This window comes from Dunckerocampus dactyliophorus, chromosome 3 (genome assembly GCF_027744805.1).
Source record: "Dunckerocampus dactyliophorus isolate RoL2022-P2 chromosome 3, RoL_Ddac_1.1, whole genome shotgun sequence".
Taxonomy (NCBI): Eukaryota; Metazoa; Chordata; class Actinopteri; order Syngnathiformes; family Syngnathidae; genus Dunckerocampus; species Dunckerocampus dactyliophorus.
Genome location: NC_072821.1, coordinates 23,964,227 through 23,991,210, shown reverse-complemented (window position 1 = coordinate 23,991,210; position 26,984 = coordinate 23,964,227). Strand labels below are relative to the sequence as shown.

General features: G+C 39.4%; 1 protein-coding gene across 1 annotated transcript; it reads left to right on the top strand.

The window, feature by feature from the left end:
* Nucleotides 1-3,241: 3,241 nt before the first annotated feature.
* On the top strand, nt 3,242-24,997 carry lingo1b (leucine rich repeat and Ig domain containing 1b). The gene is made up of 2 exons (XM_054771407.1): nt 3,242-3,506; nt 21,702-24,997. Exons 1-2 carry the CDS (start codon nt 3,495-3,497, stop codon nt 23,559-23,561), a joined length of 1,872 nt encoding a protein of 623 aa, XP_054627382.1. The 5' UTR covers nt 3,242-3,494; the 3' UTR covers nt 23,562-24,997.
* The last annotated feature ends 1,987 nt before the right edge of the window (nt 24,998-26,984 follow it).

The window sequence follows — 26,984 nt, the reverse complement described above, 5'->3', positions numbered from 1 at the left end:
TGATGTACTGCAGAATTTATAGTGCACCGTTACACTGCATAATATTTTACTTTATATTTATTAAGGGAAGGTATGACACATTTTTTTTTCACGGCCGTGCTATTGGGATGTAATGGTAAATTGTTAATGTTTGAATGTTACATTGTTGTACATTCTGCAAGGCAGGCTGCTAAACACTTACATTGCACAGTGATTTCCTTATCCATTATTAATAAAATGGACTAACTGTTTTCTAAAGTTTACTGTGCTAGTTTTCTAATGAACCTGGTTAATGGCAAAACCTGCTTAAGCACATTTGTTGCAAGATTGCTTTGCTGTTTTGTGAAAGAGCCCCTGGAGATCACCGCGTGCGAGACTGTATATCTTTACCACTAAACTTTGCAAACCATTGGATAACGCACCTTTTTAAACAGTGCATTTATTCGATAAGTATGGCTGTTGACAAGCTACATTTTTTTTTGCCTAATTAAACACAATATATATACTGTGCCTCTTGTGAGATAGTTCAAATCTGCAATAAAATCCTGTTGTTACGGCGACAATGTAAAGTACTCCATATAACATATTTGAAAGTGTCTTCTTAATGTCTTATATTTGTATTTTAGTTCATTTTGTCATTTGTATGCTTAGAAATTCTAGGCAAAAAATATATATATTTTTTTTACTAATAAACTCCTGATCAAAATATTAAGACCGTTTGAAAATTTGAAATAATTTACATTTTGCACTGTTGGATCTTAGGAAGTTCTAAGTAGAGCTTCAAAATGCAAAAAGAAGAAATGACAAAAAAAATGACGAAGCAATTTACTGGAGACAACCATCCATCCTTTTTCTATGCCGCTTATCCTCATTAGGGTCGCGGGGGTATGCTGGAGCCTATCCCAGCTGACTTCGGGCGAGAAGCGGGGTACACCCTGGACTGGTCACCAGCCAATCACAGGGCTCATATAGACAAACAATCCTTCATGCTCCCAATCATACCTATGGACAATTTAGAGTCGACGATTAACCTAGCATGCATGTTTTTGGAATGTGGGTAGGTGACAAAGGCAAAAGACAAAAGTAATACATCTGCATCACAAAAATGGCTCCTCAAAAAAATCAGACCTCACAATCTCTCTCCGTTACTTTCTCTCCTGTCGTATAACTGCGCGCTGTCGCCTGTCCATTGTTATGTACGTGTTCCACGTGTTCCACAGTTATGTACGTGTTCCGCAGTGTCTTCATCAGCTTCATCCACATAGACAACAATGAACAGGTGACAGCGCGCAGTCGATTGTGAGGTCTAATTTTTTTTCGAAGAGCCATTTTGTGATGCAAGTCTTTTACTCTTTTGAATGCATATTGTTTTGAGATGCCAAACTCTTTACTTAAATGGCCCCACCAACTAACCGGAACTACGTTCCTCATCACCGAAATACGACCAGAACTCGGCTCGTGGGACAAAGTGGGGGTAAGTCACCGTTGATGCGCTACACTTCTGATGGGGATGTCATACAACTTCATGTCAAAAAATCCAAACTGTCCCTTTAACTTTTGATGATGGCTTCCAACATTACTGGCATGACAAGGAGATTCCACCTGAGATGTTTTCCGCACAGCACAGAGGAGAGGGCTCCATCATTTTCTGGGGTGTTTTCTCCTTCAATGGAACAATGGAGCTTCAGATTGTGCAGGTGCATCAAACAAGAGCTGGCTATGTGGAGATGTTGCAGGGGGCATCCTTCATGACTGAACGCCATCATCTGTGTGGTAATGACTGGCTTTTTCAACAGGACTACGCTCCAGTTCACAATGTCCACCTGACAAAGGACTTCTTCCAGAGGAATAACGTCACTCTTTTGGACCATCCTGCGTGTTCCTCTGATCTAAATTCAATTGAGAACTGATGTCAAGGGAAGTTTACAAAACTGGACATCAGTTCCAGACAGTCGATGCCAACTGTGAAGCCTCAAGCAACATTTCCACTAGCCTCCTGGAAACACTCACATCAAGCATGCACAAACCAATTTTTGAGGTGATTAACAAGAATGGCACAGCTTATTATTGAGTCCTTTTTTGAAAATTTTATTTCTATTTTGGGTTTTTTTTTGTTTTTTTTCAGCTATAGTTTTAATATTGCATCAGCTGATGAACAGCCCATTTCACTTTAATGCTTGTTCACAATAAATTGCTTACTCAAAAATGTTTTTGTCTCACTTCCATTTCTTGTTTCTACATTTTGAAGGTCTACTTAAAGCCTCCTTTAAGATCCAACAGTGCAAAATGTCAATTCTTGCAATTTTTCAACTGGTTAAAATTTGGATCATGAGTATAATAGGGCATATTCAATCACAAAACTGCATGACTTATTAATGAAAACCGCAAACTTTAAAGCACAAAGTGGCGAGGGACGACTATATATAGAATCTCATAAATATGATTTTTATCAACAAATAATGCAATTTAATAGTCTATAATCAGTGCTAATGACGAGATTGAGAAAAAGAAAAACCTCATTAATATTTTGCCTTTCATCGACATTTTGGTATAGCTCATTCAGTGACAAGGGCTCCTCATGTCCACTCCACTAAATCCTCTAGCCCATAATCTCCCACAAACATTCCCTGATGGAGGAGCTTCCATTGGCACAGGCAGCTTTTGTGCTTTGCCTCAAACAGTCATTAACACTGTTAAGCCTCTGCATGGAGCACCTATAACACCACACTCACAAAAAAACTGAGTCTCACTCATGAAGATGATCTTCTTTTGGACTACAGATTACATGACCCATTACTGGGTCAATAAATCAATCTATCCTTATGTGCCGCTGCAAATGTCCTGCTATTAACAATATCTAATAGAGCTTAATTAGCTGTTTATCCCTGTAATTACACAATGTCCTCTTGCCTTCATAATCTCCCGTCACCTTCTTATCTTTATGCCTCTGCTATACTTGTACATCCATATGTCTTCCTCCCTAACCTCTGTTCCTTTGTCACCACTACCAGTGTGACTTCCTCTCGCATACAAACTGAAGTCTACTAGATTTGAAGAAAAATCCCAGCATGAATGGAAAAAACTCCATCAGTGTCCAAAATCACAGGATGCTGCTGTCAGGGCAATGAGAGGATGGTTTTGTCTGTTTCGTTTCAACTCTCTTCATGTGTCCTTTCATTCTTCCAGGGCACTGCAGCTCCTCCTTCCACCTCTCTCATCCGCCATCCCTCCCTCCCTCCTCTTATTCTCTGTCTCTGCTAGGTGCAGCATGCATGTGAGCGTGTGCGAGGCAGTAGAGTCGCCTGTGTGTTTACATGTCAGCGCATCAGTGCTGCTGGATTTAGCATATCTGGAAAGGACGAAGGCATTTCTCGGATGTCCCAACTTACAAGGGATTCTCATCTTTAGCCCTCAGATCTGAGCCCGTCTTGTTTGCTGCATCTCTGTCTCCATGCTTTTGGAGGCATTCTGTATTTCCTTGGCAACATGGAACTGCCTGAATTAGAATTCTCTGCATGACAGTCCTGGTAAGTACTCTGTCTCTATGGTGGGCTTTGAGCTCTGAGGCATCGGATCAGATTTAATATGGTGCAGTGGTGGGGCCATATGATAGCCAGTGAGAAAATTGATCTCAGGAATAACATTGGACGGTAGGTAGCGGCAGGGATGGAAAGAGGGAGAATTATTCACAGAGAGCTTCAGATCTTATTTGTGCTTTGTCATCCAAATGGCTCTCGTTTTGTTTTGAGCTATGTGCAATGTATATAGAACACACTGTGGTCTGCAAGTATGTCTGAAAGCTATCATCAATACAGAAATGCTGGTATATACACACACTATAATTTAAGAATGTACATACAGGAAAATCTACAGTGTGTCTTGACATTTTTGTCACAGCTGAAGGTGTGAGGCTGAGAAGTAGCTGTTTTTTTTTCCCTGTTGTACCAGGAAGGTTTTTGATGCTTACTAGGCTCATTAACATTCATGTTCCTTCAAATGCCAGTAAACTCTGCCAGAATCACACTTAATTTATTCTGTGCTACCTTTTGCTGTTGGCTGTTTCCAGTGCTGATGAGGGAACCTCTGATTTGCCACAGGTCATATCAATGGGTGGCAGTGGAGGTCGGTAGCTTTGGCTTAGGGGAAGAGGGGATAGACTTTGTTTGATGATTTATGCGGGTCATGAATGATCTCTCATATTTAAAATCCTACCGCATGTAGTATTTGCATAAGCAACTGTGGCTGCAACACTCCAGCAGGGAGAAAACTACACTGCCTCAGTTTTTAACATTGCATAAATAACTCATGCAGACCTGACCTCAGAGTCAAAGGTCTGCTTCTTATTGTCAAGGCGAAGCTCTAGCCTTGTTTTTATTGTGATGACTGTTTAGAATCATTGCTATGAAAATTATTTATGCATGTCATCGTATATTGCAGCTGCTCAACACCAATTCTGTGGAAAGAAATGAGCACCACATTTTTTTCCTGGCAATCATTGTTCTAATCATATATCTTACAGCAACCTCGGTTAGCATACACCCCGGTGAGAGTGTTTTTCGGTCTACACTTTTTCGGTTGTTGTACAATATGGCACGCGTCTTGTCGACTCCAACTGTGTTTGTTACGTATTTCGATCACAAAACGCTGTAGTTCTTCACTAATTAATGCAGTTATGCCGCAAGTCTCTGCTTTTCTTATTGATCACGGCTCCAAAATAACCCACAATGGAGTCAGAGAACATTGCATGTGCCAGCACTTCAATAAAGAAGGTACGAAACACTACTGAATTCAGGAAACAATTCATAGCAAAACACGAAGGTGGTGTGGATCTCGACCTTCGCCGCTGCCTCATAGCTGTCTTTGTCAACCATTAAGTCTTCAATGCAGGTAAAAGTGATGTTAAATGTTGATGTTAAGTGTATCCCTTTTATTCATCATCAATATGCATTTAGAATTGTTTTCTGCATGTACAACTATAATTGTAAAACTATTAAAAAAAACAATGTTTTGTGTCAAAATGTTTGCGTGTCTGGAACGGATTAATTTAATGTGCATAATTTCTTATGGGAACAATTCATTCGGTTAGAGTACGTTTCAGTTTGAGTCGGACCGAGGTTCAACTGTACACTCGTCCCTCGCTGCATGGCGGTTTCAATTTTCGGCTTCATTCTATCATGTTTTTTAAAAAAAATATATGAATTAATGAATCATGCTGTTTTGTGGTTGAATACGGCCTATTATTAGTAAAAAAATATGAACAGTGAAGCAAATAACATATTTTTTGTCTAAATTAAGCATTTTCAAGCATAAAAATGGCTAAACAAACTAAAATACAAATATAAGGCATTCAGAAGATGCATATGACGATGTGATGCTATGTATTCTACGCTGGTCACTTGTGTCAGTAATGCTACTGTAATGTTCCGTGAGGCACACAAGCATCAGACTTGACTGCTGGAACAACAAGCTTTTATTGCAGGTTCAAATGATCTCACAAGAGGTACAATAATAATAACACAATAATCATCATGATAATAATCATAATAATAACATGGGTTACTGTTTCAGCGGTAAATCCACTCCAACCTAAAACTCAACTCTGAACCCCCAATGTCACATCCTGTCTTCCACATGTCCGTAACACACTCATTAGCTTAGCTTATGGTAGTCCATCGTATCCAATGGTGACTTCTACTTCTGTTATTGGTGAGTTTGTAGGTGGATGAAAAGTCCAATACGAGAGTCGCAGGTTCCAGCTGTGTGTGCTGTATTCCACAACTCCTGAGTGTTATCTTGAGCATCTGTTATCTTGGATCTCCGCTTTTGATCGCTGGTCATGACGTAGCTGACCGCACAGCAGTTGTCGTGGAAGTCTGTCATCTGGCGTTCTGATGGTGTGGCCGGCCCATCACAGTTGGTACTGAAGAAAGGTCATATCAGTCATATCCAGGATTTCTGTGTGTGGTGCACTATCACGCCATGTTAGCCCAAGGATGCGCTGGAGACACTTGATGTGAAAGTTCTTCAGCTGTGGGGTTTGTGTGTGTTGCTATAAATGTGTCCTTGTGTTGAAGCCTGGACACATTTATAGCAACACACATGAGCACAAGACCATTTTCATGGCTTATTTTCTCTGGTTATGCCTACTTTATTGGGTAATACGAGTGAAAAGGTGACTACAGGGCTGATATTTCATGTCTAGAGGGATCAAATAATGTTAAGCTTGTAAACAGGTGTTCTATGCTATAACTATGAAAATATTTTATTTATGAATCTGGAATCCTGCTTTGCGGAAATCCACTTCTCACGGCCAGGTCTGGAACCAGTTATCTGTCATCAACAAGGCATTACTGTATATCTTTATTTTTTCTGTCTCTAATGATAATTATTAGGATTCCGTAGTTTCTTGACCCAAACGACACTTAAAGTTGTGTCAGGAAAATTAAAATGGGTACAATAAGAAACCGATGAAAAAAGGAAGAAACCCTGCACTCTCCCAAAAATTAAAACAGGAAAGCCACGAGAAGGGACCTGATGCTTGAAAGCATAAGAAACATGCTAATGATATTATAAATTATGCGATAACATAACATGAACATGTCCAACTGCCTGTTTAAGGAGCTCAGGCAAGCACACTCAGCACACAGGGAAAAGAAATATTAACATATTGACTGCAGCACTGTTAGAAGTATGCCCCTGGCCACAACCGTATGTTAATGAGAGACACAGACCACTGCTTCCCATACTTAGAGTACTTGGATTGGATGAATACATAATGAAAAAATGACACATTTCCACAGCAGTAGTAGTGCTGATTGTTCACTGCTCCTAAAGATCACAATGATTTGTAGTGTCTTGTGTGTCTTTGTCATTTCTGTTCACTCCGCATTTCTCATACAAATAGAGGAATTCTGCATAGTTCAAGGCCTACCAGGAATACACATAACATTGGACGCAGGCACCCTTTTTATGGCATGATGTGTTTTGAGGATCCCATTTACTCCCTTGCATCACCCCTGGCTCCAGAAATGAATCTTGGATTGCATCCTAATCTTATGTGTAACATCAGCCATCCTGAAAAGAGAAAGTGACTCCAGCAGTCACTGTGAACCAGACTGTGAGCAGTGTTGATATGTTGAGGTGACCATCAAGGCAGATCTGTCGCTAGACACTCAAGCTTGTGTTCAACGAATGCATTTAGAAAGTCAAATTACTGCTGCTCTGCGGCAGCATCGCTCATACACATAAGTCATAAAATAGCATTTCAATAATAAAAATCTTTGCAGCAAATATAAAAGTCAAGGGTCGTTAAGCTGGAGGACTGTGGCTGCCTCATGTTAATGTGCATGTTTTTACCCTCTAAATCACAATAATACACATCTGAACTGACCAAAGAGGAAATATAATATTCTCTGATATTCTCTGTCCCCTACATCCCTTGTTGTTATATACTATACACTAACTCTGTCTGTATGTCTGGCACTACTGCCCTACTTTTCGTCCGTGGAAAAAATGTGAATGATTAATTACTGTGTTGTATTTGCATATTCCCCAAACTGGACTGGGGCAGCAACTAATTAAAGCCACCCAATGGACTTTTCATACCATTATTCTCAGTTGACACCAAACCTTATGTATTGCTTCAAAGACTTTTACAAATGTTTCACATTTTCTTGCCATCACACACTTTGAGGCAAAGGAATTGAGACGATGTCATTGGTCTTTCTGTGAAGGTCAATAAGTAGGTTGTCAGAGGAATTGCTTAAAAAAAGAAAAAAGAAAAAAAACAAATATGACTCTTGCTCTTTTGCGGCACAGTCGCCCCTCGCCGCTTCACGATTCGGATTTTGCGACTTCACTCTCACACTTTTTCAAAAATATATCAATTAATAAATCATATTGTTTTGTGGTTGAATACACCTATTATTAGCAAAAAATGCATATTGAAGCAAATTTTATGTATTTTTTGCCTAAATTGAGCATTTTCAAGCATAACAATGGCTAAATGAACTCAAATTCAAATATAAGGCATTGAGAAGGCACATTGACACACAGTGAATGATACAGTATGTAGTATTCTACACTGGTTACTAGGTGTCAGTAATGTTGGTATGGGGGTGCCACGAAGGGGGAAAAAAAAACATTTATTTATACTGAGCATTCATTTGCTCATCAAGCCAGCATATGTGTGGCAGATGGGCGCCCTGCCCTTTACAGGCAGGATACTCGCACCCTCATTCTGCTCAAACGTCATCAAACGTCCACCATACTGAGTAGTGATCAGTCGGTGGAGGGAGGGTTCACCGCTGGGCCTCAGCCCTGCGGTTAATTGCAAGGTAAAAAGGTAAATTAAAAAATCCATCCATTTTCTATGCCGCTTATCCTCATTAGGGTCACGGGGGTCTGCCTATCCCAGCTGACTTCGGGCGACAGGCGGGGTACACCCTGGAGAAAACCCACACACTCACGAGGAGAACATGCAAACTCCACACAGAAATGCCCAACGGAGATTCAAACCCAGGTCTTCCCGATCTCCTGACAGTGAGGCCAACATGCTAACCACTAGACCACAATGAGTTGGATTAGCCTTGACTGCTTGTTGAGTGACGATTAAGTGTCGTTCATTTCTGTCAACAAAACATAAAAAAGAGAAAATTCAAAGCCATTGGGTGCACAATTTAGAAAGAAGAAGAGTAATGGGGCAAAGATAAAGGTATGGAGCGACATCAACACTTCATGTATACCATATTATGGAATGCATGTGATCAAGTAAGCTAACGTTACTTGGTGCCTATAGGTTAACTGTGCTTATTTCCTTGACTGACAGTTTTAATTGTGTAAATAATACTATATTCCAAATGCAATTTAAGGGGAGCTTGTGAAATATTTTGGAGCACATTGTGCAGTTGAAAAAAACATTTGTGGGTCTGTGTGTGTTGAGGGAAGAGGGGTTTGGGGTGGTTGTACTGGAAGAATTTGTGCACAGCAAAAAAAAAAAAAAATCACTCTATATGTATGTTATTTAAGTATTTTTTTAGTGACAATGTATAATTTATAGGTTTTTTTAAATTGCATTGGGTGGGGTATTGGTGGAGTTGGGTGGGCGTTTGTTTGGGGGGTTCCACATCATCGACCACCCAGGGCGTCATTTAACACAAGAAGTCCCACAGCCCAGTCGTTTGGCTTTTCTAACTTTTATGCCTGAAGGGCAGCCGAGTGGCTGGAATAGTTTTGAACTAATATCCCTAACTAGGGTGTGAACAGCCCCTCTTGTTACCATTGTTCTGTAAATAAAGCAATTACTCGCTATTCTCTACTCAGTTACTGAAAGGGAACTGACGTGGCTCTGCCTTTACCAGAATAAATCAGTGTGTTGTAATGTAACAAGAAAAAAAGTAGAAGTTTACAACTAATGTACTATATTTGATCACACAGGCTACAATTAGTAATAACATTTCCACTTTTCCACATTTCCACTTTTGTTTTCCATCTATCTTCATATGTATTTTTTTCTTTATTTATTTTCTTATTTTGTTGTATTCACCAAGATTTTCTGTGTTTGTAATAAATGTCAACTGGGAAATTAGCAATGCTAACATGTAAACTATTAGCCTGCTAACAGCGAACATGACAACACTGACTATCTACGTTTATAACTTTGAAAATAACAAAAAAGCTAACATGCTAAATTTAACATGCTAGCAATGCTAACATACTAACATGCTATCATGATAACTAGCGTGTTAACAACGTTAACATGCTAATGGATAGCATGCTAGCTTGTTTGACTGGGTTGAACAGGGAGCCTGTTGATTAGTTTGAGCACTGCTGCCACCTTGCGAGAAGCTTGTGTTTCATCCAAGCATGCAGGCAGCCAATGCAACACAGTTTTGTGGAGCCAATCAAAGATGAAAGGACTCTCCCATACTACACACCAACACATCAAACAGTCCATCTTAACTATTTACGATTGTACAGCATCTGAAATAAGATGACCATTTATTCTGTATTATGTAGGGATTAATGCATAATCAAATAAAATTCCCACACCGTATGGGGCAAACCAAAACCATTCCATTCCATTTTCCTCCGCTTACCCGGGTCCGGTTCAAGCAGTCTCTGTAGGGAAGCCCAGACTTCCCGGTCCCGGGCCACCTCCTCCAGCTCCACCAGGCCAGCTGTGAGACATATACCCTCCAGCGTGTCCTAGGTCTGCCCCCGGCCTTCTCCCGGCTGGGCATGCCCGGAACACCTCACCAGGGAGGCGTCTGGGAGGCATCTGGACTAGATGCTCGAGCCACCTCAACTGGCTCCTTTCGATGTGAAGGAGCAGCGCCTCTATTCTGAGCTCCTCCCGGATGACCGAGCTCCTCACCCTGTCTCTTAGGATGAGTCCAGCTACCCTACGGAGGAAACTCATTTCAGCCGCTTGTATCCGTAATCTCGTTCTTTTGGTCACGACCCAAAGCTCATGACCATAGATGAGGGTGGGAACAGAGATCGATCAGTAAATTGAGAGCTTTACCTTCTGGCTCAGCTCTCTCTTCACCATGACGGTCCGGTACAGCGACCGCATTACTGCAGACGCTGCGCCGATCCGCCTATCGACCTCAGGCAGTGAACAAGACCCCAAGATACTTGACCTCCTCCACCTGGGGCAGGACCTCATTCCCAACCCAGACCAGACCAAAACAGTACCAAATGATTTGAGCATTCTGTCTTGGACGCGGTCCGCATCGGTTGAGAAATGTGAGAAATATGGAACTTTGAAAAACTCTACATTCATTTTCAATGGGAAACAAATTTTCACTGGGAATTGTGGAAAATGTGGGCATTTTTCCAGCATTCACACAATGGGCTACTGTTGCGGCAGCCTGTTATTTATATATACTATATAGGGTAATACGATTGTAAAGGTAACTATAGGGAGTGTTAGCTCATGCCTAATAAGGTTAAAAACCATATTTAGAAGGTCGCAAACATGTTTTCTATGCTTGAACTAGAATAATATTCTATTTATAAGTAAAGAATCTTACAAAATTGACTTATCACGGTTGGGTCTGGAACCAGTTAACCGCAACAAACGAGGGATTACTGTAACTATTAACTCATTTGAGAGATATCTGCACTACCAAAAAATACACAGGGCTAGACTGTTTAGGTCAAGGGTGTAATAATTTATTTCACTGAACAATATACACTGCAAACACTTTCATTCCAACGGTTCCTATGATTAGGATATCAAATAATACTTTTTTATGGTATAAGTGCTAATAGCGCTTAGAGTGTTGTAAAGCGTGTCTGGAGCTTTCTAGTCAATTATTTCAGTCTGGTTGAGTTCCTTTGGCTCACATTGACCCTGCCATATAAATCAGTGGGCAGCACAAAAGCTTCTGGCTATGAGTATCCCACACATTGGTTTTCCGTGATTCCTCTCTTCAATGTTGGAGCCAAAACCCTCTAGTATTTGGTTAATAGAAACCACAGATAAAAAAGAGAGCGCTGGAAAGTTTGTTGTATGTCCAGTACAGGGCAGTTTTACATTATATGCAATTTCTCTGCTAAAAACGGACATTTCAACAGTTGCATTTGAAATCATTGAAATTATAGCCATAAAAACCTCCCTATTGTACTGTATATCAACGATCTTCGGCCATCACTTGAGCCATAAAACTATCTCAAGGCCTTGTTCTGAGCCTTACTAAAAATCCGATAATATTGGATATTGGCATAAAAATCAGATATCAGTTCACAATGGTATCGGTTTTCCTGCCAATAGTGATGGCGTGCTGCACACAGAAACAAGCTTGCTAGCTCATTATTTCCAAGGTGTGAATTATTTCCAAGTTTTTCCTTCAGATTGTAAAAATGCAGTTTGCAATGAAAGCGCTGGTTATGCAAGGGGGGGAGTAAGGCGTCTTCCTTTATGACTTCTAATATACTTCATTCATACTGTGTTCATGCTTACTAAATGAACCTAGTTTATAATATCAATCCAGAGTTTCAGACTTTTCCTTGTTCTTATATGGATGCTTGTGCCACATAGAAATGTGCAGTTTACCATTATTTAATTGGATGCTTATGTGTCAATTTATTAAGACTAACCTGTCTTACTTACAAACGTGTTCTTTGAGTTGACTGTTGGTCATATATTTTTTTTTTGTTTGTTTCTGTTGTCTTGTAGTTGTTGTCACAATTGTTGTTGCTGCTGTTGTCCTTGTCGCTCTCTTTTTTGTCCCCCTCTTATCACCACACCCCTTCTCTGTTTTCTTTTCTCTTCTCCTCTATCCCCTCCTGCTCCCTGTCCGGCCACTCCAAATTTGCAGAAAAACAATAAATCAAAGTCAAATAAATTCTGTATAACAGGGGAAGTGTATCTCACACTTTCCCCTGGCAGAGCAAATCTGTTGAGCACGTGAGGGCTTTTAGATCAACAATACTATCTGCCCTAATGGCTGGACAGGACAAAGAGGATAAAAATAATAACTGTTCAGACAAAATGTTTCAAACAAACATGTCACTTGTCTTGTAAATTGCAGTATTTGTCGTATTTTGCACCTGACATTAGCTTGAGGGAAGCTTTGCTGCCTATATCATCTGTTGATATCATTATCGGAAATGAAGTGCTGGGCCCGGTTGTTCAAAACCCGGTTATTCATTTAACCACTGGTTAAGTAGACTTAACCAACCGTTAACTTTAACGGCACCGTTATCTTCTTGTCCAAAACTCGGTTAACTTTAACCGGCTGTTAATTTGACAGTGAAGTTAACACACCTAAGGACCACCGCTAACTTTTTAACAGGTGGTTAACTCTCAAGATGGAGTTGCCGGCTAACGCTGCCTTCATGATGCCATACTGTCATGTCTGCTTCATTGCTCATGTCTGGGTTATGCATTACTTCACACTTTACTGTACGTTGCACCTTTTCAGCACATGACAATGATTTATTATTTGCAAGACAGAAAAGTATGCTTTTAACTGCCTAGATTTTAAAGGAAACTATTTTATTGAACCGTGTTAAGCTTGCAAATGTTTAAGAACAACTATTTTGATTGAATAATTGTACATAGAGCTATTTGAGGCTTTATTGGTGTCCCAAAACCATTTTTATGAACTTGCAATTTGAGGCGATAGTTACATTATTTTGAAATGTAAGTATGGTGTGTCTGATGGTATACATCAGGGGTCACCAACGTTTTTCCTTGTGAAAGCTACTTTTACAAAATGAAAATGGCCAAGAGCAATTTTTGTAACATTTATTTTCAGAGCTTATTTTTAACCCAAACAAAGCAAATATGCTTGTTTTACCAGAACATTAACAAAATGCTGGTGTCCACAACTCACATTTTGTATTTCAGAATGCATTTCTTTCTACTGTTCTTTCATTATTAACTGAAAACCTGAATGAAAAGCAGGCTTGCGGGCACCTCATGTGGTCGTGGGGGGCTACCTGGTGCCCGCGGGCACCTCGTTGGTGACCCCTGGTGTACATAGTCTTCCCTTTGCAAGGTATTGAAAGCTGTGTTCTGTACACTTGTGTAACAATAACAAATAAAACATAGTACAAATAACAACAAATTAATTTGAATCAAAAGACATTTTGGAACACTGGCCTCAAAGCCTATTTGTGCAATTGTTATTATATTAAAAAAATGGTTGTGAATTTTGCATTGATCACCACGAAAAAAGACCAGTAAGAGTTGATTACAAGGCTGAACCAACATTTTTCATCATTTAGCCAAGAGCTATTATGTGTTTGAGTTTGACCTGGTGCTAAAAAAAAAAAAACTTGCGTTTTTCAAGATCTAAAGACCACGTAATAATATTTCATTTAACATTTGCATACAGTTCTACTTTGAACACTATCTTCTTAAAAGAGTGTGTATGTCATGTGCACTCTAGCCTCTGATGTAGATGTCTGTGTTGTGGTTAAGATCCCAGCAAGTCAGAAGATAGCAGAGCAACAAATAAAGATCAAGGGTACCCTGACCCCATGCTGGTCAGTATCTCAACCAGGGCAGCAGTTCTCTCTCCAGCATTTGATTCAGGGACCGAGGCTCACATCAGGCCATGCCATTTCATTTGAGAAACTGGAGGTTTTCATCATAGCACTAAAACGGAAGCAAATTTTAAATAGTCTATTTTTGCATTAATGAAGGTTTTTACGGTTTTACTGATGCCGGACCTGTTACTATTGAACCCAGGTCATGGCTATTGGCAATACAATATTTTATGAACAAGTCAGATTCCAACATATGCAGTATGACACGCTCTCTGAAATCTCTGAGTCAAAATTTTAAGTTGAGGTTCACTCAAAACTTGCTTATTTTTTGCAGTGTTCATTCAATCGCGTCATAAAAACATGTAATAAGTACTGTACAATAAAAAAAATAGTTTCAAATAAAACCTTGCAGTCATCACTGATAACAATTGTGATGATTTGGACACCACTTGTTAATGTGGAGTAATTTGGTCCCCTATCTATAGCCTTGCGACTTGCTTTGCAGCAGGTGTGGGTTTGAAATAGGCATGAGTCCTAAAATGGGCTCTAAAATGTGTTATTTTGAAATATCTTTATTGAAAAAAAGAAAAAATCAAGCCAAAACAGTCATTTTTAAACCATATAATAGAACAAGATGAAAGTGGAACATCCATCCATTTTCTATACCGGGGGGTCTGCTGGACAGGCGGGGTACACCCTGGACTGGTCGGCAGCCAATCGCAGGGCACATAGACAAACAACCATTCACACTCACATTCATACCTATGGACAATTTACAGTCGCCAATTAACCTAACATGCATGTTTTTGGGAATGTGGGAGGAAACCAGAGTACCCGGAGAAAACCCACGCACAGGGAAAACATACAAACTACACACAGAAATGCCCAATGGAGATTTGAACGCAGGTCTTCCCGATCTCCTGACTGTGACTTTGTGGCAAACATGCTAACCACTAGTCCTTCGTGCGGCGAAAGTGGTTAATGTGTATTTAAAATAATAAAAAAAAAAAAATAACTGAATTCTTTCTAAATAAATACAAAATAAATAAAATGCAGTTTTCAATGCACTCTGCTGCGGCTAATCCTGCAACTCAAGTCACAACACTATAAATATGTTCTTCGTAAAAAAAAAAAAACGAAGAAAAATGCAAATAAATGCAATAAAGTGGCTCAAGACGGTCACAACATAAATAATTAAATGGAAAAAACTTGTAATGTTACGTTATTATTTCATAGAGATCAATGTGCGTGTCGCACTTTTCCACAAATGGATGCAACAGGATGCAACTAGAGGTCACATCTGAACCATTCAATAAAATCATGATATTCCTATCAGCTTTTTGTGCCACCCCCCACATCTCATCCTCCCACCCACCCGTCTACCAATTACAATTATGGAATTTCCATTTCACCTCAGACTATGTACAATATAATAAAGGTATTCTAACCATAGAATAGAAGTTCTTTGTTAAGATCTCTGTAGATTCAGAGAACATGTCTTTTAGATGGTGGTCCATTGAGGTGTTACTTATGGACTGTAAACTGTAGTAAGGATGCTTTTAGTGATAATCTAGCTCACATAGTTTACTTATTTCAGTAGAGCAGCAGTGAACAAAAAGCACAGACTTTCTCAGATTGCCGTACAGTAAGCGTCCTACTTCTACACCCAATTGTGTTACCATGGAAGCAGTGAATAATGGTACAAAAAAACCCATGCGTTCTGTTCTATCAGCTTCCCAGCCTATCCAGTTAACACAGCAGAAGATGAATGTCTGTGGGGATCAACAAACAAATACACATTTGAGTCATCTTTCAGATACACAACCTGTCTGCGGTGATAGTAATTGCTTACGGTAGAACTTCTAAGGTCTCACACAAACATTATATTTGCATGAGACTTATCCTTCTACTATGGGGTGCTAGTCTTCCTCTGATTTGTTTTTTCCCATACAAAATAATGTAAACGGTTTCCGTCATAAAATTTTTATTAATGGTACAGCGGATTTTTTTAAGTCACATTTTAACACTGACATACAACTGGTAATAAACAACGACGCCGTCTCAGCTGTAATGAGAAGGTGAAGCACATTACAGATACATGACAGTGGTCCATCTTTTTGTAATAATTAAGAGTTATAGGTTGCTGTTGTGGAACTGATATCTTTTCGAGCAGGGAAGTCCATGAAAGCTAATCTCTCACCTGATATTGATGTCACTGTGCTTTGAGCTGGCTCTTTGTGAGCCAAGCAGCAGTGCTTTATGTTATGCATCAATACAGCTTCAGTATAGAGCTCTGAAGTTCTGAGGTGTTATTTCCCAGCTGCATTTTCACAGGCTAATTAGCAACGAATGAATGATGATCATTCATTATTATACGCTGTATAATTTTTAATAAACTACTGATTAATACATTGCTTTATATTTCTGGGTGGAACATAAACAGACTATTTGGATGCTATGTCAATGACAGTGCACTGAGCCCATCATTCTTGGCTAAGGTGGTACTCTCTAGGCCAAAGGCTAGACAGACACGTGCACGAATAGACCCCTAGTAGTGCTCGGGCAACTGCCCTTTTGTCCTGCATGAGAAAAGTGTCCTCTTTGTTGGAGTCCAATTATTTTTTTTCATTCATTTAAGAATAAAAATACATCTTTTGATATAATTTATGAGTTCTTCTTTGACCGGCCCCGCCACATTAAAGTATTAGCAGTCATGTAAATACACGTCACATTCCTATGTAGAGGTTGAATATGAAAATGTGCTACAGTTTGTGTTTCTGTCACTGCAAGTAATGTTTGGAACTCTTTTCTTGTATTTTGAACAAGAAGACTATTTTTTTTTGTTATAAATGCTTTACATTATTTAAAATTATGGGTGCCCCAATACAGCTTTTTAATTTCCTACACGATTCTGATATCAATCCGACGATATCAGCACAAATCACACTTTTATGACTTATTATGTAGAGTGGAATGTTAGAAAAGGCTTGATGAAGTTACTTAAACAGTAATAGTCAGCAACAGTGACTATTACACAAACTGACCCATTTACTTCTTTATGCAACCTGCAGCATAGTTTTAATGATAACACAGTGATGACTCTGCATAATATAGCAGGCTCAGTGTGCTCAGAGAATTATTGCAACAACACATCATCAGTAGGGTAGAAGTAACCTCTCTCACGACGGTCTAATCCCAGCTCAATCCCTATTAGCGGGTGAACAATCCAACGCTTGGTCTTTATCTTCCAATGATGACAGCGTGTAGTCATCCTCGTCCAGCGAAGCGTCGCTGTCTGAGTTCTGATTGGCCAGAACCTGACTGCCCTTGATGTAGTGTAGAATGTTAGAAAAGGTTTGATGAAGTGATATATCTTAAACAGAGAACAATAGTCAGCAACAGTAAGTATTAGAAAATCTGACCCATGTACTTCTTTATACAACCTGCATTTTAATGATAATGAGCCGTTTTAATGATAATGTAGTGGAGGCTACACATAATATACTGTAGCTCAAAGTGTTCATTGAAGGGTTTAAACCCAACATTACTCACCACCAACGGGTGCTGGCTCTTTTCTGTTATAGCTCGTGACTATTTGCCGTCTCATCCGTGTTTCTCATGCATTGCAAATATTTCGGACAGCATTGGATGTTTGGTCAAGCGAAAATGTTCCTACCGTTTTTTGTGACGCTGCTTCAAATGCGCAATGAGGTTGATCGCATTAAACTTCGCCGGTTTTTCACCAACACGGGAAACTTGTGCATGATAGGAGATTTTAAATGCAGGCCGATATAATCCAATACTTGTTTTTTAGCTAAAATCGGACCAATATCCAATATCAGTATCAAATCAGGATACCCATGTTTAGAATTATGAAATGTCATGTTTTTAGTTAAACACAATGTAGAGTATGTGTTCTTGTTATTCTCTGGCATCCTTTTGTCTTGAACCTGCTGTATGTCACGAATATGTGGCCGCCTAGAGGGCGCTACCTTTCAAACATACTGCAAAGATGATATCCTGCCCTCTTCCTGTTTTGAGCATGTAAACTACTGCCCACACACATGCATTAGTTACAGTATGTATGTTGTGATGTGACAAAGTTCAACTATTGATGTTACTATCACTGAATAGCATGGCATAGCATAGTGCTGTGGGCGGTGAGGGGGTCGGGGGGGGGGGGGGGGCAGTGAACTGTCAGGGGGGCTTGAGAGGCAGGAGGACTTTCAATATTAGTGCAGACCTGCCAACATGTATGAATTTGTCGTACCCAGCATACAGTTTGAATACGCTGGTATGCTTCCAAGCTCTCCATTTTCTTGCATTTCGCTGGTTTCACTTTTGTGTTCAGTCTGTACAGTACAGATAAATAGATCTTATCAGTTTCTCAACAGTATTTCAAATCGAGGGGAGGGCAAAAACACTTCTGTCCCCCAGTCGGGCCACGACAAAAAATAATTGAGAACCACTGGCATATCGTAACAACAGCATGACTGAAAATTGTTGGTCGCTTCTCTGAGACTGCTTTTGTGTGTGCGGACGCTACAGATATGTACATAAATACCAGACAGCTGTGAGTGCAGTCATCTTATTCTGGCAGTATGCCAATTCTTGCCTATTTTTATGCTGTTTAATATGTAATTGAGGAAAATATAGGCTTTTTTTTGGTCTGTTCTTTTATTTCTTTAAACCACTATTGGTAACATATGCTGGTGTTTGTGTTCTTCTATTTTTGATTGAAAAAAATGCATCTCAAGCCAGCCATACCACATGAACAGCAACTAAAACACCAGAAATGCCCGAATGCACCGATGCAGTTGGATTGATTCATCCATCTCTATTCCGCTTGCAGACATTTGGTAAACCATTCAGAGTGGAGACCTCTATCCCAATTTTCACGAACCCTGTGGCAATAGCGAACCAAGGCATGAAAAGACGATGTCAGAGGGAGTGATGCTAGCAGTCAGAGCGTAAATAGTCCACTCATGTTCTTCTCAACCACACCAATTCAAAGGAAAAATGAAGAGAAACTCAAAACTGGTACACAGTATTGAGGGAGATATTGTTGGGCAATATTGATTTCCTCTCACTACTCCCAAGTATACTTGAAAATGGTCATACAAAATGCATAACAGCAGCTTATCAGGTCCTTTGTTGTTTTTATGAGGATTTGTTTGTATCTTTTTTTTGTCTGCACACTATCTCAAGGTCAAAACAAAGAAGTGTTATAGTGAGAAGATCTGTGCTGTAAGGCTGGATTACACAGATAGCTCCTCTGTCCTTACAACACTCTGCATCATAAATCATGCATGTGCTCTGGTAAGAAAATCACCGCAGCATTTGCATTCGTTTGCTTTCGATTAGCAAAGATAGGGGACCACATGCTCGTTCATATTTCTGCCTTGACACGGTAAAATCACATTATGTGATTATGTGTCGAAGAGATAAACACGTGGGTTTTATGTATTCAATCTTAGCAATACTATTTTTCACTTAAAGCCTTATTCAATGGGATTATTCATAGTAAATGGATGTTTATTAAAAGTCCCTGGATGATATTTTTTTCCTTTTTTTCTCAATTTGCAAAACACTTTTGCCTACTTTTTACAATGCCCTTTACACACTGGAAGGAAACTGCTGTTCTACTGCAAATTTTCTTCTAATTTAAAGTTGTCATGTCCTTAATGCACTCCATGATTGCTTGCATGAAACATCATTTATTCTGGTGCAAGAATATCCTAATCTTTCTTGTCTTCACTATTATTAAATTTGATATCTAAAAGGAGGATGGGAGGCAACCAAAAGCTTTTAAAAGCACTGTATATGCACTTTCACATGTACAGGTACTTTGAAAGCCTATATAAACGTGGCTAACGTGGTATACTGTATGAATGTCGAGCGACATTTCATTGTTGAGATTGAAATCTTAGCCGAATTTGTTCAAATTTGCAGATACATTTGTGTATAATGTAAGGTATTTATTTAATATCCCCTGGGTATAAAGGAATCAAATTTCCAATCCCTTGTACTCAGTTTGTCACCTCTTGGCAACTCTCAATAATCTTATCTGACTGCTACAGCAACATCCCAGCAGGGACTGAATGTGTTTGTATGTAAATACTTTGCTTTTTCAGTTGGTGGCTTTTTTGGCAGATGCTCAAAATTGTTTAAATGCCAATGTGCCACAATGTTAGTGTACAGTATATAGTAATCCCTCGTTTATCGTGGTGAATTGGTTCCAGACATGACCATGAAACATGAATTTCCCCGAAGTAGGATTCCTTATTTATAAATTGAATATTTTTGTAGTTAGAGCATAGAAAACCAGTTTACGGCCTTCTAAATGTGTTTTTTTAACATTATTAGACCCCTCTCAACATGAAATAACACCCCCATAGTCACATTTACACTTGTATTACACAATATGGTAAGAGTAAATATGCCATTAAGACATTAAAGGGATAGTTCAGATTTTTTGACATGAAGTTGTATGACAAGTTGTATGGCACACTGTCTCTTGTGCATTCATTTGAATGTGACGGAGACACTCGCATCTTCTTCCGCTGTGGAACACATACATATACAAGATGACCGCAGAAGTTGATGCGAGCGTCTTCGTCACATACACAAACGTGTACCACAGTGCGCAGGAATACGGCGGGAGACAAATATATCACGGCAAGCGTTTTGTGAGGTCTGAGTTTTAATGAGAAGGCACTTTTGTGATGCAAATGTATTAATCTTTTGAACACATATTGTTTTGAGAAGCCAAACTCTTTACTTGACTGTCCCCAGCAACTAAGTGGAACTACATTCTTCATCACGGAAATTTGACCAGAATTGGACTTAGGAAACCAAGCGGGAGGTAATTCGCTGTTATTGGACTACAATGCTGATGGGGATGTCATACAACTTCATGTCAAAAAATCCAAACTATCCCTTTAATAAGACTCGTGCTTGTGTGTGTTGCTATAAATGTGTTCCCGGGGCGAGCTGAGTGGCGGGCAGACAGGAAATGATGTTGGGGGCTCAGAGTTCAGTTGTAACATGGCATGGGTTACGGCCGCAACAGTAGCACGTGTTATTATTAAGGATTTTTAATAGGGATCATTGTGCCTGTTGTGAGATAATTCAAACCTGCAATAAAAGCCTGTTGGTCCGGCGATCAAGTCTGGTGCTTGTGTGTCGCACCGAATATTACAGTAACACTACTGACACTTTGCCAACATTATGGGCTGATATTCAGCATTTTGATACAAATTGCTGTCAGCCTGGGTTATTTTGGTTCTGATGCAGCCGAGCCCCTCTGTCTGCAGTTCTGTCTCCAGCATTGTCCCACCCACAGCTGATTGGTTACACGTAGTCGATCTCTACGATATATCATTGACAGCGTCTTTGAATGTGTCTTTGAATGTGTCTTCTGAATGCCTTAGAGTTGTATTTTAGTTCAGTTAGCCATTTTTATGCATAAAAGTCCTTCATTTAGGCAAAAAATGCATACAATTTCCTTCAATATGCATATGTTTTTGACTAATAATAGGCCGTATTCAAATTCGAAACAGCATGATTTATTAATAAATACATGTTTGAAAAACTGTGCTAGAATGAAGCCGCAAAATTTGAAATGCAAAATGGCAAATATGTATTAATAATGCTAAGTTTATTTCTGCCCTTGTGTCCACCCCATTAAAGCTAACTTTTTTCCTCTCTCTCTATAGGGCAGCAGTAGGATGGTCACTGCTGAGGCAGGGGGGCACAGCTACTTGGTAGCGTGCTGGCAGCCCATCCTGATCCTGATGCTGGGCACTGTCCTCTCTGGTTCGACCACTGGATGCCCTTCCCGATGTGATTGCAATGCCCAGGAGCGCTCAGTTGTGTGCCATCGAAGACGATTGGCTACTCTTCCGGAAGGCATCCCCACTGAAACAAGGCTTCTTGATCTGAGTAAGAACCGTCTAAAACTTCTTGGGCCTGAGGAATTCATCAACTACCCACAGCTGGAGGAGCTCCAACTGAATGAAAACATAATTTCATCCATTGAGTCTGGCGCTTTTAGCAACCTTGTGAATCTACGGACTCTTGGGTTGCGCAATAACCAGCTCAAGCTCATTCAACTGGGTGTGTTCACTGGCCTCAATAACCTTACACAGCTGGATATTAGTGAGAACAAAATTGTCATTCTGCTGGACTACATGTTCCAAGAACTCTACAACCTGAGGGTACTGGAAGTGGGTGACAATGACCTTGTTTTCATCTCACCACGATCGTTTCAAGGCCTCAGCAATCTTGAAACCCTCAACATTGAGGGTTATAAGCTGTCCTCTGTGCCCACTGATGCCCTGAGCCATCTGCACAACCTGCTGTCACTTCGGTTACGCTATCTCAACATCACTGCCATAAGGGACTACTCCTTTAAGAGGCTGTATAGGCTAAGAGTACTAGAAATATCACATATGCCTTCCCTGGATATCATGACCCCAAAATGCTTATTTGGTATCAACCTGACCTCATTAGCAATCACAAACTGTAATCTTACTGTTATTCCCTACCAAGCTATCAGTCACCTAAGATATTTACGATTTCTGAACCTGTCTTTCAATCCCATCCATACTGTTGAAGGAAACCAACTTCACAATCTACAAAAGCTCCAGGCTTTTCACTTGGCTGGTGGCAGATTAATTGCCATTGAACCTTACTCTTTCCGAGGACTAAATCATTTGCACGTTCTCAATGTTTCCAGTAATAGGTTGAACACCCTGGAGGAGTCTGTCTTCCACTCAGTGGGTAATCTGGAGACCCTGGCTTTGCATGACAATCCTTTGGCATGTGACTGTCGCTTGCTCTGGGTTTTCCGCCGGAGGTGGAGGTTAAACTTTAATAGACAGCAACCCATCTGTGCTTCACCTGGTGTTGTGCAAGGAAAGGAGTTCAAAGACTTCCCAGATATCCTCCCTTCTGATTATTTCATCTGCCAGAAATCAAAAATTGTGGATAACAAAGTTCAAGAGAGCCATGTGGATGAAGGAACTACAGTCAGCTTCTCTTGCCAAGCTGAGGGTGATCCAGCCCCTGTCATCATGTGGCTTTCTCCCAAGAAAGAATATATTACCACCAAAACTATGGGGTCAAGACTGTCTGTGTCCAATGATGGTACATTGGAGGTTCGTTATGCCCAAATTCAAGACAACGGCACTTACTTGTGCATTGCAAGCAATGCAGCAGGCAATGACACAAAAGGTAGCCATCTTTTTGTACATAGCTACTCCCCTAATTGGCCTCATCAACCAAACAAGACATTTGCCTTCATTTCCAACCAGCCGAGCGATGACGGTGCGAATGTTACCCGGACCACAATTCCATTTCCATTTGACGTTAAGACGTTAATCATTGCAACCACCATGGGGTTCATTTCTTTCCTTGGAGTTGTACTGTTCTGTCTTGTAATTCTGTTTCTCTGGAGCCGAGGAAAAGACAACACAAAGCCAAGTATAGAGGTTGAGTATGTTCCGCGCAAAGAAGACACAGAAGAGGCGAGTCCGACCGAGACGCCCATACAATTCAATATGAAAATCATGTGAAGCATAAAATGTGGCCAAGTCCTGTAGACCTATAAACTCCAGTTGGGATGCAACACTACAAGTTGAGATGCACACTGTCCTTGCTTCAAATGTGTACTTGAGCGATAGCAATTGCACAGCAGCAAATGCATCTTGGCCCAATGTACCCCAATTACTGTTTGTTGGCTTTTTTTTTTTTAACAAAAATTGTAAAAAAAAAAAAAAAGAAAAAGAAAACGTTGAATTTCTATACTGGCAATACTCAAGTATGTTAACATGCTCACAATCATGATGACTACAGTGTATGTAACCAAATTAAGGTAATTGTTGATGAGAACGTGTGAGTGTAAACTCCAATTAACTAAAGTGACATGAGTTGGATTGCAGGTAGGCGTCATTGATTACAGAACAATCTTTTTAGCACACAGACTAAGCAAAAAACGAGTGAAGACATTGCTAGGAGTTTGCATTCATGTAAATTTAAAAAGCACAATAGCTTGATAAAACAATTGTTGTTTGTTTGAATGTGACATGAACATCTATCTAGCTCTCTGGTCCAATCACAAGAAGACATACTATTTATTACATGGATTTTTAATTTGGCAGTAAGATCACATCATTTTAATTGGGGGTAACATTTGTCAGCGTATTTCATTTGGAGCTGAAGAAATAAATACCATTGTTTTACAGTAGTACTGTATGCATTGGTTAGAAAGCAGTCTGGTCATATAACATTACTGTCAACTACCTCCAAGCTTGTGTATTTTTTTTGTTTTGTCAAAAAGATTTGAAAAGCATACTGTATTTGAAAGAGACCACTAAAACGTTCAAACTATCTTTCATATTGTAATTTGTGTTACATTTATTCTGGTTTAATAGTTTATTGGGATAGATTCAAATGAGAATTTCCTTAATCTGGTTACACTAAAATAAATATTGTGCATGTTAACACACCGAAGAAGAAAAATAGGAGTACTACAGTGTGAAATATTTCCTGCCATATTTCCTGTGTCAGTAGATGTTTTGACATGTTCTTCTAAATGTATTTTTTTTACATATATTTGAGTCTTTCCTTGTACATTATGCTACTGCACATAAGCAATGCTTTTCATGGCTGTGGGGTTTGAGCATATTATATAACCTCAAGAGTAGATAACATATTCAGCAAATATATTTTTGATGTAACTTAACCAAACAAGAGACCAGGGATATTCTTTATTGAGTTTATAAGTTGTTCAAAAAGTTTATGATAAATTCCAAAACAACAATTTGGTGGTACATCAAATTTGTAACATTTACTCTGTACCTACGTCTTGAGGTTATACTGTATATTGTCACCAATCTATTACTCTCATAAGGGTAGTCTAACTCCACAGATATTCGAAAGATAATCTGCTCCCAAGTTTTGAAGGGGAAGGAAGACAGAATTTCAATTCAATAAATACCATTTCATTCTTTTGGTGTTTTTTTTTTTTAAATCCCTACAAAGGTGATCCGAAATGCATAAAGAGTCGTACCCCCCCAATGAGGATAACTGGTATAGAAAATGGATGGATGGATGAATGAATATTGTCACATAAAAATGGTAAAAACACATGGCAATACATGTACAGTACAATAATCCCTTGTTTATCGCGGTAAATTGGTTCCAGACCCGACGGCTAAAAATTAATTCCTTTTTAATAAATCAAATAATTTTGCAGTTAGACAATTAAAAACTGTTTACGACCTTCTAAATACATTTTTTTAACATCATTAGAGCGCTCTCGAGCTGAAATAACACCTGTATTGTCACCTTTACACTTGTATTCCCCAATATAGTTGGCATATTGAGCGAAAATAAGCCATTTAAAAGATAAATAAGACTGGTGCGTGTTACGAGTGACACCTACTGACCAGTGTAGAATACCACATTTCATCAACGTCTTTGAATGCCTTATATTTGTATTGTAGTTAATTTAGCCATTTTTGTGCTTGAAAATCCTTTTTCATTTAGGCAATTACAATTTGCTTAACTACGCATACTTTTGACTACTAATAGGCCGTAGTCAGCGACAAAACAGCTATCATTTAATTATTAATTTTTGAAAAACCGTAAGGGCTTGATGTTCGAACTGCAAAGTGGCAACGGATGACTGTATTGAAATGAGAAACTCCAAACATGTCAACAATTTACCCCTGTTACAATTTAACATTATTAAGTGGTTACATGGCATAAACATAACTGAGTTAGTTTTCATCCAAAATCCCTCTAAATTCATTCGTATAGGCACATTATTCTCCAGCTGTGTGATGTCAAGGGTGGCTTAAAATTGCAGTGTGCTTCTTGATCCTATAGTAAAAATAACATGTCCAAATATAGGGTGCCCAAACATTTGCCCAAACAGGACATGTCCTGTTTGTTTGTTCTTGGTCTTTTTTAGAAGGTGATGAAAATGTCCTGGTTTTCTCTGGGACATTAAACTGAGCAGCATTAGGGCACTGTGCTGCATGTGACGTAATCCCTGAGAGGGTTCCGTGTGGGCGGCTTTTTTAATTAGTGTTGCCAAAAAGCCACGAAAAGCCACATAATGATGATGCTTGCCAAGCTGAAGTGTCATAAAATTGGGGACGCCGTTGCACAATGGCGATTGAAATTCAACTCAAGTTCTTGCGTCTTTAGAGAGCACATTTTTCCTGGAAATATTGGTTACATTCCAAAACTTAACAAGCATTTGACATTAGGTTCCTGTGTCGTTCTGGTTATGGAATGATTTTTGTGCCAGTTTTTGAACTGTCTTCCCTTGAAATTTGTGTCTTTGGTTATGGATAGTATTTTGTAATCTTGCAATTTTCTATTGATACATAGGAGTCATACGGTAAATGTATTGACATTAGAAGGCATCTTTGTATTATTTGAGTATCTCAATATCTCGGGCCGAGTGTCCTGGTTTTGGTAATCAAAATATGGTCACCCTGTCCAAATATGAAGACAAGATGGTAATGGTACGCTGAAGTTGCACACTTACGTGTTTCTTTCTGAATAACAGAATGGTACATATATGTGGAACTGTGATACTTTTTATGTCCACACCCATGCATTTTGTACACAGCTGCAGGCGAAATACATCCACTTACCACATTCTGCTATGTACTATTTTAGCTCATTAGTCTCCTCATTAGAGGTAAGTTGTCTCGTCTGTTTCAGATAGGGGGTCACATCGGGTCACTTCAAGTAACATGTGAATTATTCATTAATAGACATCAGAAAATGCATAAAATGACTCTCAAGACAGTGTTTTACTTCATTCTAAGCAGAGTGCTGTGTCTTCTCCCTAGATGATCATATAAAGTCTGAGCACTAGTGTAACAACAAGGCTTTATTGGGCAATCAGGGACCTCAGGTCAGCACAAAAACTGTATTGAACATTAAATGAAGATGTTGTAAGTCATTATTCTTGTTCA